General features: G+C 49.7%; 1 protein-coding gene across 1 annotated transcript in view; it reads left to right on the top strand.

Annotated features, from left to right (window-relative positions):
• The window catches only part of Cd9 (CD9 molecule), a 34,281-nt gene extending 22,131 nt beyond the window's left edge, over positions 1–12,150 (top strand). The window contains exons 2-8 of the mRNA XM_034512648.2: positions 4–106; positions 8,032–8,129; positions 8,755–8,829; positions 9,930–10,028; positions 10,166–10,255; positions 11,134–11,217; positions 11,698–12,150. Coding sequence (XP_034368539.1) covers positions 4–106; positions 8,032–8,129; positions 8,755–8,829; positions 9,930–10,028; positions 10,166–10,255; positions 11,134–11,217; positions 11,698–11,763 — 615 coding nt within the window. The 3' untranslated portion in view covers positions 11,764–12,150. The remainder of the gene's footprint in view (positions 1–3; positions 107–8,031; positions 8,130–8,754; positions 8,830–9,929; positions 10,029–10,165; positions 10,256–11,133; positions 11,218–11,697) is intronic.
• Positions 12,151–12,359: the final 209 nt, after the last annotated feature.

Raw genomic sequence — 12,359 nt, 5'->3', positions numbered from 1 at the left:
CAGCTCGCTGGCATCGCAGTGCTAGCCATTGGACTATGGCTCCGATTCGACTCCCAGACCAAGAGCATCTTCGAGCAAGAAACTAACCATTCCAGCTTCTACACAGGTGAGAGGGAGGGGTTGGCACTTCAGCTCTGGAAACTCCATGCTGACCTGGGGTCTGCGGCCTGGGAGAGCGAAGCTGGCCACATGAGCCAGCCCTGTCTCTTTCAAGTTAGGTGGCTTAGTGTGTGTGTATAGCTGTGTCTGCGTGTTTGCATCTGATTCTTGTGGTTTCTTGTCTTGCCAGCTGAGTTTGCCAATTTGACTGTTCTCTGATGTGAAGTTGTCCGGCAAGGATGTCACTACTCCCGGGCGTTTAAGAGCCTCACTTTACATGCTGTGTGTCTCCAAACTAAATTGTAATCTTCTTAAGTCAGAAACCATTGTCCTGCATGCATCTCCAGAGCCCGGGAGAGAAGGGGCTCCCCTCCCAGTCTCTCTCCAGACTGGCTTCCTGAATAGACCATCAAAATTAAGATTAGCCGGGCAATGGTGGCACACGCCTTTAATCCCAGCACTTGGGAGGCAGAGGCAGGCCGATTTCTGAGTTTGAGGCCAGCCTGGTCTACAGAGTGAGTTCCAGGACAGCCAGGGCTACACAGAGAAACCCTGTCTTGAAAAACACAAAATAACAACAACAAAATTAAGATTAAAGGTGGAGGAGCTTGCAGGAGGTCCTGGGAGGGATGTCAAAAGAGAAGTTAAGCAAAGAGCCAAGAGACAGAAAGAGAACAGGGAAGAGAGAAGAAAGAAAAAGAAAGTCTGGGCTGGAGAGGTGGCTCGGCTGTTAAGAGCACTGACTGTTCTTCCAGAGGTCATGAGTTCAAATCCCAGTACCCACATGGTGCCTCACAACTGTCTGTAACTCCGAGATCTGACACCCTCACAGACACATGTGTAGGTAAAATACCAAGGCACATAAAATAAAGATAAGTAAACAAAAGAAAGGGAAGAAAGAAAATAAGTCAGTCACTGGACCTAAGAGGCCATCCCGTCCTTTGGGAAAAACTACTTTTCCCTTAAGGAAGGGTTTCCATGTCCCGTAAGGTGGGCATTGCCCAAGCTTCGGCCAGCCAATAGCTTTCTCTCCTTGGTCCTTCCTGGTACCATTCAGCACCTTTCTCTTCCTCTGTGAGAGGAGATGCCACAGGGACCATCTCATAAGGCTGTTGGCCTGAGTAAGCTCAGCCTTTGGTTCTAGTCTGCCTGATTTAGAAGTAGGAAGCCCCCTATTTTTAGGGTGATCCTGCCATGCCATCAGACCCAGTGTTGTCACTTTCTTTCCACCCACCAGAGTTATTTTTACAAAAGACAAGAAAGCATTCTGACAGGGTTATCATCTCAAAGGCTGCAGGGACCAAGGGCCATGGCTGCAGTCAGCCTTCCCTTTCCCCTCCTCCCTGGGGCCAGACTTGGCCGGGTAGGTGGGGAGGAGTCTCTAGGGGTGCAAGCACCTGAGTTCTCTGTCTAGGTCTTCTGTTCTCCTGTCCTTTGTTATTGTTCACTGGCAGTGGAGTGGGGAAGGCCTGGGTGTGTTGCCCTGTTGTTAAAAAAGAATGTGAGGAAAAGAACTGAGAGGTGGTTAATGGTTGGGTCTTTTGTGTTTCTAACTACAAGCAGAGTTTTTAGGGAGCGTGTTTCCATAGTGCCCTGACTTGTTTTAGCAACAAAGCTTTGATTCAGAGCAGGAATGCCAGGGAGAGCAGGAGAGGGTGGGGAGTGCTTTGCTGTCGGGCGTGGGTGCTGAGGGGAGCCGGGCACACTCCGTGCCCCAGCACACAGGGTCCCTAAGGACCACAGATCCACGTACAGGAATAGGTATCCTTTCAGGCTGACCTCCTGACCAAGGGTCCTATGGTTCCTGTGTCCTCCAAGAGAGTTCTGACTCCCTAGGCCTCCTTCCTTTTGGCTGTTCTGATCACCTGGTAGTTCTTCCCAGCATTCAGGACTCAGGCTGGTTCTGTATATTTTTAGATATGGGAAGAAAGATTCTCACTTGTGACTGGGTAACCTAGGAGGAAACCAGTCCTACATCTGAACCCTTCCTGGTGTAGTTCACTGGCTCCATTCCTGAAACTCTACAAATAGGGAATAGCTCCCACCTCACAACCTAGACAACCCCCACACACTGCCCAAGCTCTTGTCCCTAGAACACAAACCCCAGCTCCTTCTGGAGTTCTCTATGCTGCACGGCAAGGGGAGGTCCCCTTGTAAGAAGTGACCACCGCTCCTCTTCACCAGGAGCAGGGTAAGGTTCTCTGAGCCTTTTGATGTCACACGAATTGAGACTCAGAGAGGATCCCCTGCTCCCTGGCCGTGGTGGGCTGGCTGTTGGTAAGAAAACCATCCAAGGTGGCGGAGAGTGGTTACCACGGGAGTGGAGGAAGAGGAGCCCAGTTCCAGAAACTGGTTCTCATCCTCCCAATTGTTATAAAGTCAAAGTGGTCTTCAGTGGTCCTCCCTAAAGAGACGGAAAGATGACTGAAAGCAGAGTCCAAGCCAGCAGCCCCTCACTGGAGGCTGGCATCTTCAACTTTGTCAGTTCTCAGCCCCTTTGCACTGGGCCCTGTTAGCATTTTAGGGTGGTGGTGGTGGTGATGATGGTGGTGGTGGTGATTTGGGGGAGAGAGACCCCTGGAGACTGACCCCAGGGCCTGCAGCCTGCTGGGTACCACTCTGTCATTGAGCTGTATCTCTAGTCCTCTCTTCCCTCAAGACTTTTGAGGCAGGGTCTCACTGAGTTGTTCACGTTTGCCCTTGTATTTACTTAGGTTGGCCTTAAACTTGTAGTCTCCTGCCTCAGCCTCTTGAGTGGTTGGTATTAAAGGCCTGTGTCATCAAGCTTTCTATGAGTTCATCTCTAAAGACATCATTCTGCTTCCAAGGACGAGGGGCTACTGCCAAAGGCACTAAGACATCAGGGAACTGAGTGGTACTTAGGTCTGGGCCCTGTCTGGACAACCATTATATTTTGGGAAACTGACAGTATTGTCCCTGGGCAAAGGGTCAAGAAGGCTTTGTCCTCTGGGTCCCCTTTCCCATTGGACTGTGAGACCAGCCCTTTGTGGGCACCATAGTCCTCCCAGCACATGTGCTACGAGTACCAGTTATGCCTGGGGTTGGCTTCTCTAGCGTGATTGGGTAGCCAGCCCTCGCACGTGGCCGCCCTCAGACCAGCCAAGTAATGCAGGTGACCTTTCAGGAAGCTTCTTTGTTCAGGTTTCCTGAGGCGAGCCCACAGGTTGCACAGTCAAGAAAGGGTATGTGGTGAGGCAGAAATGCAAGACTTCAGAACAGCTGGTACCTTCCATGGAAGGGCCTTCTCTCCTGTTCAGTCCTGGTACATTTCTTCCTGTCAGCGGGACACCGTCCCAGGCTTACAAACATGTCACAGAACTACATTTTCCTCGTCTCAGGCCCCCAGCTGGAGTGAAGGAACTTAGGGGATATGGCCACAGGCCATCAGTGTCCATCCCTCCTTGGGACCTTCGGGATGTAAATGTCCTCAGTAAGGTGGCCTTCCTGCACTGGAATGCCATGCCTGGTTGTTCATTTTCCCACCTGAATCCGGCATGGCGTACGTACCCACACTTCTCTGGGGGTTCCCACGCTCTCAGCATATGAAATGTCAGTGAGTCTCTTCTGAACGGGAGTAACCGGCCATGGGAGGGAGAGAAGGCAAGAATGAGCTGGGGTGGGGGAGGGAGTAGAGTGGGGACCAATTATTTGGGGATAATGAACCTAACCAAGAGAACATGAGGTTCTTTTTCCTTTAGGGATACATGGTGGAAGGGAAATGCTTATGAGATGGTTGGGCCTTCAGGGGAGGCTTCTGTGTCCTCACTAGCCTGAGCTCAGAGCCCAATACACAGGTGGGACAGAACGCCCTGCTTCCTGTGCAAAGGGCACCCTGACATATGCTACTGCCACACAGGTCCTTCCTCCCTCCACCCCATTTAAATAGACCTATAATGTCAGCCCAAGAGGAAAAGAAAGTACAATAAACAGCCCTTGAGCAGTTTAGCATGGAGATCCTGAAGAAGGCCCTCTGATGAGTAAATTTTTCCATGAGTCAGACAGAAAGCTAACATTCACTCCTTTTATAAAAGGGAACGCTTTGTCATTTACCACCGCCTGCCCTCGCTAACAAGTGCCGGGTTTTGGGGCTCGTGAGCCGCTTTCCCAGAAGGAAGCAAGGGACAGTGCTCTTTGAAAGCAAGCCAAGTGATGGGGGCAGAACTCCAAGGTGGAGCTCAGAAGTGGCACCAGCCTCACCTTCCTTCGGGAAGCCCCGGGATTGAGCCCTAGCCCCTCAATGCTAACATGGGGAACAAGTACAATCCGAGGCTCGCATTGGGTCCGTGACTCACTAGGGCTGGGAGACCTGTTTCCAGATGAGCCACTCTGTATCGTAGCTGCCAGGCTTGCTGTCTAGTTCCTCCCGACTAGAGAAGGCTAAACAGAGACACTCCCAAGCTGCAGCTGTCTGAATGAGATTTATTTATTTATTTATTTATTTATTTATTTATTTATTGGTTTTTCGAGACAGGGTTTCTCTGTGTAGTCCTGGCTGTCCTGGAACTCACTCTGTAGACCAGGCTGGCCTCGAACTCAGAAATCCACCTGCCTCTGCCTCCCAAGTGCTGGGATTACAGGCGTGTGCCACCACTGCACAGCTCTGAATGAGATTTAAAGCCAACAGAGCTTTCGTTTAAAATCTTTCTGGAGGGCATCTGTCATATGAACCAAGAGGCCTGTTGCGGGAACATTGTCTCTGTGAAAACTGTTCTCTCTCATGCTCACTGCTCCCCAAGCTGCCCTGGCCTTGCCAGGGTGTCCCAGCTCCCATAGCAGGGTATAGACTCAGAGAAAATGCATGTTTGTTTGCACTTGATTCTACTCTGTGTGCTTATAAATCCTTTTGATCTCTTAATGCCCTCCCCATTTATTCAGCCCCTGTTCTGCAGCTCAAAGGAGTGACCTCATCCTTCCCTGGCTTGCCCTGATACGACAGTCAGAAACCACGGCTGTACTACTGCCACACTCAGTGGCGTCCCCTTGGCAGCTGGTGCGCCTCCCCAGGGGCCGTGCACTGCCTCCCATGTTCAGGCCCCACTGCATTCGGCTGGCCAGGAAGATGACTTGAGGACAAACTGAGTTTGTCCCCTTGCCCAGTCTGGACCAGGCATGCACAGAAACAATACCCATATTCATGCACTGTGGGGTTTGCCAGTACCCCACGTGACTTCACGTCACAACGGCGATAGGAGGAGGCGAGAGAGGCACAAATGCCCACTGTGTGCTCTGCCCTGGGCTGTCTATGAGCATCAGCGGCAGGCCAGTCCCACAGTCTCCTGCCTGCAGAGTCCGGCCCCGACACTGGATGCTGCAGGCGGGGGACAGTGAGGTCACTGTGGCACCTGCCAAAAGTCCTTGTCACGTAGTGTGCTGTGTACCGTGAGAAGGCATATCTCCCCCCTCGTTTTCAGCCTATTTGAAGAAGTCTCTTTGATCCTGGTGGGAATACAGGGAGAGAGTATCAAGTACATAAAAAAATCACATTTTTCTGCAGTGGTTATGTAGGCCTTATACTGTTGAGATTAATAACAGTTGGCGTGTGTATGTGTGTGTGTGTGTGTGTGTGTGTGTGTGTGTGTGTGTGTGTGTGTGTGTTTGTTTGTTTGTACTCGCTGCACATATCACAACAGTTCCAGGAGACTGCACTCTTGCCGTCCCTCTTTTTGTGCTACTAAAGCTTCAACCCCAGTCATTTCTCTTAAATTTATTTGTGCACATGAGGGAGCCAAAAGGAATGCTGGGCGTCTTCTGTGCTCTCCAGATCATTGAGACACAGTCTCTCACTGAACCTCAAGTTCTTTTCAGCTAAGCTGACCAGCCAGACAGCTATCTCCCGGGATCTGGCTGGCTCCACTCCAGCACTGGCACACACTTATAACCTGACTTTTTTATGTGGATGTGGGTTCTGGGATCTCAAACTCAGGTCATCATGGGTGCATAGCAAACATTCTTGGTGAGCCATTTCTCAACCCCAGTCACCCCATATTTTATTTAAAACACAAACAAACAACTTGCCATTTCTTCCTTTTCTTCTTTCTAAGACAGGGTCAGTACATAGCCCTGGCTGTCTTGGGACCTACTCTGTAAAACAAGCTGACCAGGAATTCACAGAGATCCCTCTGCCTCTCTGCCTCTCCTCCCCTCTGCCCCTCCGCCCCTCTGCCTCCGCCTCCTGGAATTAAAATTGTGTTAGCTGGGTGTGACTCACATATTGAATCTCAGCATTTGGGAGACTGGCAGAGCCTTAAACTCACAGAGATCCACTTGCCTCTGCACGTAGTGAGACCCTATCTTGGAGGGAAAAAAGGAAGGGAGGGAAGGAGGAAGAGAAAGAGAAAGAGTAAAAGATATACCACCACACCTGGCTGAGATGTACATCTTTAAACCCAACACTTGGGAGGCAGAATCAGGTGGATCTCTATGAACTTGTGGGCAGGCCATTCTACATAGTGTTTCAGGCCAGCCAGAAATCACTTGAAGAGACCCGGTCTCAATAGATATCCACCCAAGCATCCTGGGCTTTGAAGCTGAGGCTCCTGACATGTCACTATTGCCCTCCCAAGATTGGCTAGAGCATGGTAGCAAGACGGGAGGTATTGGGGCTGAGGAAGTAAGTGGTCAGGGGTGAGAGTGTGTAGTGCTCGTGCAGAGGACCCAAGTTCAATTCCCAGCACCTATATTGGGTGGCTCACAACTGCCTAACTCCAGTTCCAGGGGCTGCAAGACCCTCTTCTAGTCTCCAAGGACAACTGCATTCATAAGCACGTACAGCAACAGAGACATACGCTTTTTTTTTTTTTTTTAATGGGAGGCACTACAACTCTCTTGGTTTTCCTTGGGGACTTAGGACAGAGGGGGCTTCACAAAGGTAGTCCCTGCTCAGCAACTGTGGCTTCTCAAGAGTGTCACTGTAGGATGGATTCTGGTCCTAGCCGTGGTGATCTGGAATAAATGTAGCCAGGGCTATCCACTCTGGTTCCAGATCCAAGGATTTGCGTTGTCTGGGTGTGGACAAGACTTAAAGAGTTGTTGCCCTCTCCTGTCTCCTCCCCAGTAACCACTCACGTTGAAGACTTGGGCATGACGTCACCCAGTCTCCCCTCAGCGTGATGAATCCTTTCAAACCCTTAATCTAGAATAACTTCATTCCAACCATAAGATTTCTTAGGTGGGCTGATGGGATTTCATGGCATTTAAGGTAGGTGGGTGTGTACATGCATGCGTGCATGCATGCGTGAGGTGCCTGCAAAGGCCAAGAGAAGACATCAGACCGTGGGAGCTGAAGTTATAGGCATTTGTGAGCTATTCAGCATGGGCACTGGGTAGTGTTAGGTGCCTGGCATCATGTAGAAAGGATTTCTGGAGGAATCATATTCTCAAGCCCCAAACTGTAGTTTGAGAGGTCTCAGTAAATTAGCTCAAGTATGCCGGGCAGTGGTGGCGCACACCTTTAATCCCAGCACTTAGGAGGCAGAGGCAGGCAGATTTCTGAGTTCGAGGCCAGCCTGCTCTACAGAGTGAGTTCCAAAACAGCCAAGGCTACACAAAGAAACCCTGTCTCAAAAAAACAAAACAAAACAAAAAAATTAGCTCAAGTACATTTTCCTGCTGGGATGAAACATAATAAACTAAGCCAGGGGTTGTCTCCTGAGCATCAGGGTGCCTGTCCATGGGCACCTTCTAGGAAAGGGCCCACGGATAAGGTAGAGTGTTGATATGGTGGAGCAGAGTTCCCGGGAGAGGGAGGTGAGAGGAACCAGGAGCCAAGGTGGAGCATGCTGTTTTGTTAAGAAAAGTCCTCCTTCCCTGGAGTGGAGGCAGTCAACAAGCCAGAGGCTCCCAGGGGAAGAGGCCTTGGCCTTCACACTAATGTTTGCAACCGTGTGTCCTTTTCCACTCTCCTCCCCTCAGGAGTGTACATTCTGATTGGAGCTGGGGCCCTCATGATGCTGGTTGGTTTCCTGGGCTGCTGTGGAGCTATACAAGAGTCCCAATGCATGCTGGGATTGGTGAGTATTCCTTCTGTGCTCCAAGTAGCTAGCCAGTCTTGCTTTAATCCTATTCCTTTCCCAAAATGTCATCAGGCCCAGTGCACAGGACAGGTAGAACCGGTGGAGTAAGGAAGGCACCTAGGCCACCGGGCTCTACTCTACCTCTCCTGTCCTTACTTCAGGTCCAGCCCCATCTGCCTGCCTGGCTTCCACCTTTTAGGCAGCTAAATGCCAAGAGTTTATTTCCGCCTTTCTCAAAGGCCATGTTTGCTTCCTTCCCCCCTCCCGCCCCACTCTCCTGAATCCACAGGTCCTTTTGTCCTCTCTCCTTCTTTCAAAAATTGTTTCCGTCTTGCCCAAACGCCACAGAATGAATGTGCTGCCTCTGTTTCCCCATTCTCAGTAGCATTTGTGTGTGGGCAGTGGTGGTTTATGAATGCCTGACTCCAAACTAACACCCCCAAGTACCAGTTTAGGGGCAGTGGATCACATTTTCCCCCAGAATGCCTTGGGCTCTCTGCTTTTTGGTCACCCCTTCCTGCCTGTTCATCTGTGTCACCCGCATGCTAACTGTTCTACATCCCTTTGGTGTTGCTGACTGGCTTGCTGGAGTCCCTCTCCCCACATCCTCTGTGTCTTCTAGTTCTTCGGATTCCTCTTGGTGATATTCGCCATTGAGATAGCCGCAGCCGTCTGGGGCTACACCCACAAGGATGAGGTAGGTGTTTCCCATAAGAACACTTGGGTCCTACAGTGATTTGAGTTTCTGAGCTGGGAAGAGAGTTGGCAAAGATCGAAGGGTTCAGGCTAGTCACTTGCTTGGTTTTCCACTGAACACACCACTTTATCCAGTATGTTTCCGTGCAAGAGCAAGACATACAGTACTTGGGACTGGGAATATGGGGCTTAGCCTGCCCTGTGTAGCTATTTAGAACTATTCTTCATTTTGGAAACCATTCGTGTGTATACCCATCTGTGTGCCCGTCAATCACAGCTAAATAGCCCTTCCCCGCTACATCTAGAAAGGTTGCTCAGAACATGGATTTCTGTAATCAGCAAAGATTCCCTTTCTCTAATCTGTAAATACATACTACAAGTACCACACCAGATGCTATGCAAAGGTCCCCAAGTATCTGGGTTCCAGGTCCCACACTTGAGGAACTTCGCCATCTGGTGTGGGAGAAGGATGTTTGACAGATGTCACACTAGTCATTTATAGCCAAAAATACCTTGCGATTTAAAAAGGTGAAGGTGGACCAGGGCATCTCTTCCAGTTTGTAAAGAAAGGAGTGTGATTCTAGACCTTGAATGAGATGGGACATCTTGCTGGGGGTGGGAGTGGGGACTGGAGGAGTGGGGAACTTCTGGGTGAAGGAACGTGAGTTTGAGTTTCTCTGGTGACCTGTAAGGAGTTGTAGGCCAGGCTGAAACACACCGGTGCAACATTTAAAGGCAGGGCCCCTTACATTCTTCAGTGAGAGAAGAAGGAAAGGGATTGAGGTGGGACCTCTGTTTTCACAAAACTATCCAGCTGATAAAAGAGTTGACGAAGGGATAGGGGCTGAGGATTTCCAGTTCCACACCACCACCTCAAAAGAAACTTAGCCAGGCAAGATGGCAGACTCCCGAAACCTAGCACTTTGGGGGCTGAAGCGGGAACAGTGCGGAGATAGACGGTACTAGGGGCAGTTAGCCGAGTGCTTGAAGAGTATCTGTGAAGCGACGGTACTAGGGGCAGTTAGCCGAGTGCTTGAAGAGTATCTGTGAAGCGGTTTTGGAGAAACCCATCTCTGCTCCCGATTTGTCTGTGCCTCGTAGGTGATTAAAGAAGTCCAGAAGTTTTACAAGGACACCTACCAAAAGTTAAGGAACAAGGATGAGCCCCAGCGGGAAACACTCAAAGCCATCCATATTGCGGTAGGTCACCTCTGTAGCGGAAACTACTGACCCCTCCGGTACATCCGTGCAGGATATCGGGTATTTCTATACCAGGCTGTCATGCGTCTTTTAACTGTCTTGTTTTTCTCATTCCCATCCCTGCCTTTTCTCTTCAGTTGAACTGCTGTGGCATAGCTGGTGGTGTGGAGCAGTTTATCTCGGACATCTGCCCCGAAAAGCAGATTCTGGAATCTTTCCAGGTTAAGGTAAACTTAGAAGCAACCCTCTGGCACCCTGCCCTGCCTCCTTAGACAAATCCTTGCCAGGGCTTGGGTGAATTTAGCAACATTCTTCCCAGGGGCCTCTTTCCTCAAGTGGCAGCGAGACAAAGGCCAGATCAGAGACGAAACCAAATCCCCTAGCTCCCACAGCTACAGGCACCTGGGACCATGCACACTGCCCAAGTGCCAGGCCTTAAAGAACAAGCAAATCCTGTGGTGGGTATGTCTGCTCCTAAGGCTTTAGAAACAGTTCCCAGTTGGTCAGTTTTCCTTAATCCAGAAGCAGAATTATAAAAGTGACTCTCCACAGCCACGTGAAGCTGGACCCAAAGGGTCCTCTTTTAGTGGCAGAATGCTTGTCTGGTGGATGAGACTCCAGGTTCCAGGCCGAGAGCTGCCAAAAAGAGAAAGAAAGGGTTGGGTGCTATAGCGAGTTAGCTCCGTGGTAGACCACTCACTCTTCCAGAGGACCCACCATTGCATCTCAGAATCACCTGTATCTGCAGTCCCAGGGGATCGGATGCCCTCTTCTGAGCTCCACAGACAGCAGGCACACGTGTGGTGCACACACACACATGGCAGACAACACTCATGCATGTAAAAGAATTATAGAAAGAAAGAAAAGACCTCAAACCTCACCTTTCTCTGAAGTGTTCTCAAGTTTGAGGTACCCCCATATCTCTCAGTTCCCCCTTCTGGCCACCAGCTGGGACAGCTATTGTACCCAATGGACACCCATTCCTGCTGGCCCTCTGGCCACGAGGCCTCTCAGAATGATACAGGAGTCCGCAAGTCAGCAAAGAAGAGGTACACACCCAAAGTGAGAACTGTTTCTGACCGTGTGCCTTGCTTGCCTCCCTAAGCCCTGCCCGGAAGCCATCGATGACGTCTTCAACAGCAAGTTCCACATCATTGGAGCCGTCGGCATCGGCATCGCCGTGGTGATGGTAAGTGGTCTGGGGAAGAAGACTGTTGCCAAGCTGTGCCCAGGCGCTGTTAGAAGTGCTGTAGGGTCAGAAGTAACCCTGGCTGTCCTGGCCAGGTGGATACCATCAGTCTTTCCTTCTTATTCAGACTGTGGCTCAGAGGCAGGGCACTTGGCTAGAATGGGCAAAGCCCTGGGTTTCAATCCCAGCCCTGCAAAGAAAAGAGGATGGGGAGAGCCCTAATCTGCACGCTGTGTTGGAAACACTGAAGTTAGGATTTAAAGCTGCATTTATACAGTCTCGCCCTGAATGTTCTCTAAGGAAATATCTCAGCACCTTAGCTGACTGTCAGAATCTGGGCCCTGCCATCCTTCCTGTTATCTGGCCTTCATCTCTCCTGCATCAGTACCTTTCCTGGGTCTTGTTGCTTTGGTCATTTGTCTTGGACTGGGTGATGCTCCTACCAGTTAGGAGAACCACGCCCCCTTCCTGTCTTTGCAGATCTTCGGCATGATTTTCAGCATGGTCCTGTGCTGCGCCATCCGCAGAAGCCGAGAAATGGTCTAGAGTCTGTCCCAACCCCGAGCAGGAACAATGGCCCTGAAGACCGTCTGGGCCGTTTGGTTTTTTGCCACTAATATTAGTATTCACTATGCATTTCTAAATAACAGTTATTCTGTGTTTGTCTTTTTAATGCTTTATTCATTGACATTTGTAGTTGAGGGATCCGGGGGTTCAGTTTGATTTTTTTTTTTTTTTTGGTTGTTTATTTTTGCTTGTTGTTTAAGCAAAAATCCTGCAATGAAAGGTACTATATTTGCCAGACTCTAGACATAAGATATTGTACATAAGAATTTTTTTTGCTTTTAAATAGATAAAAGTATCTATCAGATAAAATCAGGTTGTAAGTTATATTGAAGACAATTTGATACATAATAAAAGATTATAACAATGTCCAGGACTGATTGCTGGTTGCTTTCTTTAAATCAGTTTTTTAGAACTGCTTGGGTTGATGTTTGGATTGAATTGATTGAATTTTTCAGCTTTTTTTTTTTTTTTTTTTTTTAAATCTGTTATCCAGGCTAGCTGGGCATTTTTCTCTGTAGATCAGGCTGCCCTCAAGTTCCCAGGCAGCCCTCAGATTTCCCAAGTGCTGACGTCAC

Source organism: Arvicanthis niloticus, chromosome 9, assembly GCF_011762505.2.
Source record: "Arvicanthis niloticus isolate mArvNil1 chromosome 9, mArvNil1.pat.X, whole genome shotgun sequence".
NCBI classification, from domain to species: Eukaryota; Metazoa; Chordata; class Mammalia; order Rodentia; family Muridae; genus Arvicanthis; species Arvicanthis niloticus.
The sequence above is the reverse complement of the archived record's forward strand: the minus strand, read 5'-3'. Positions and strand labels throughout refer to the sequence as shown.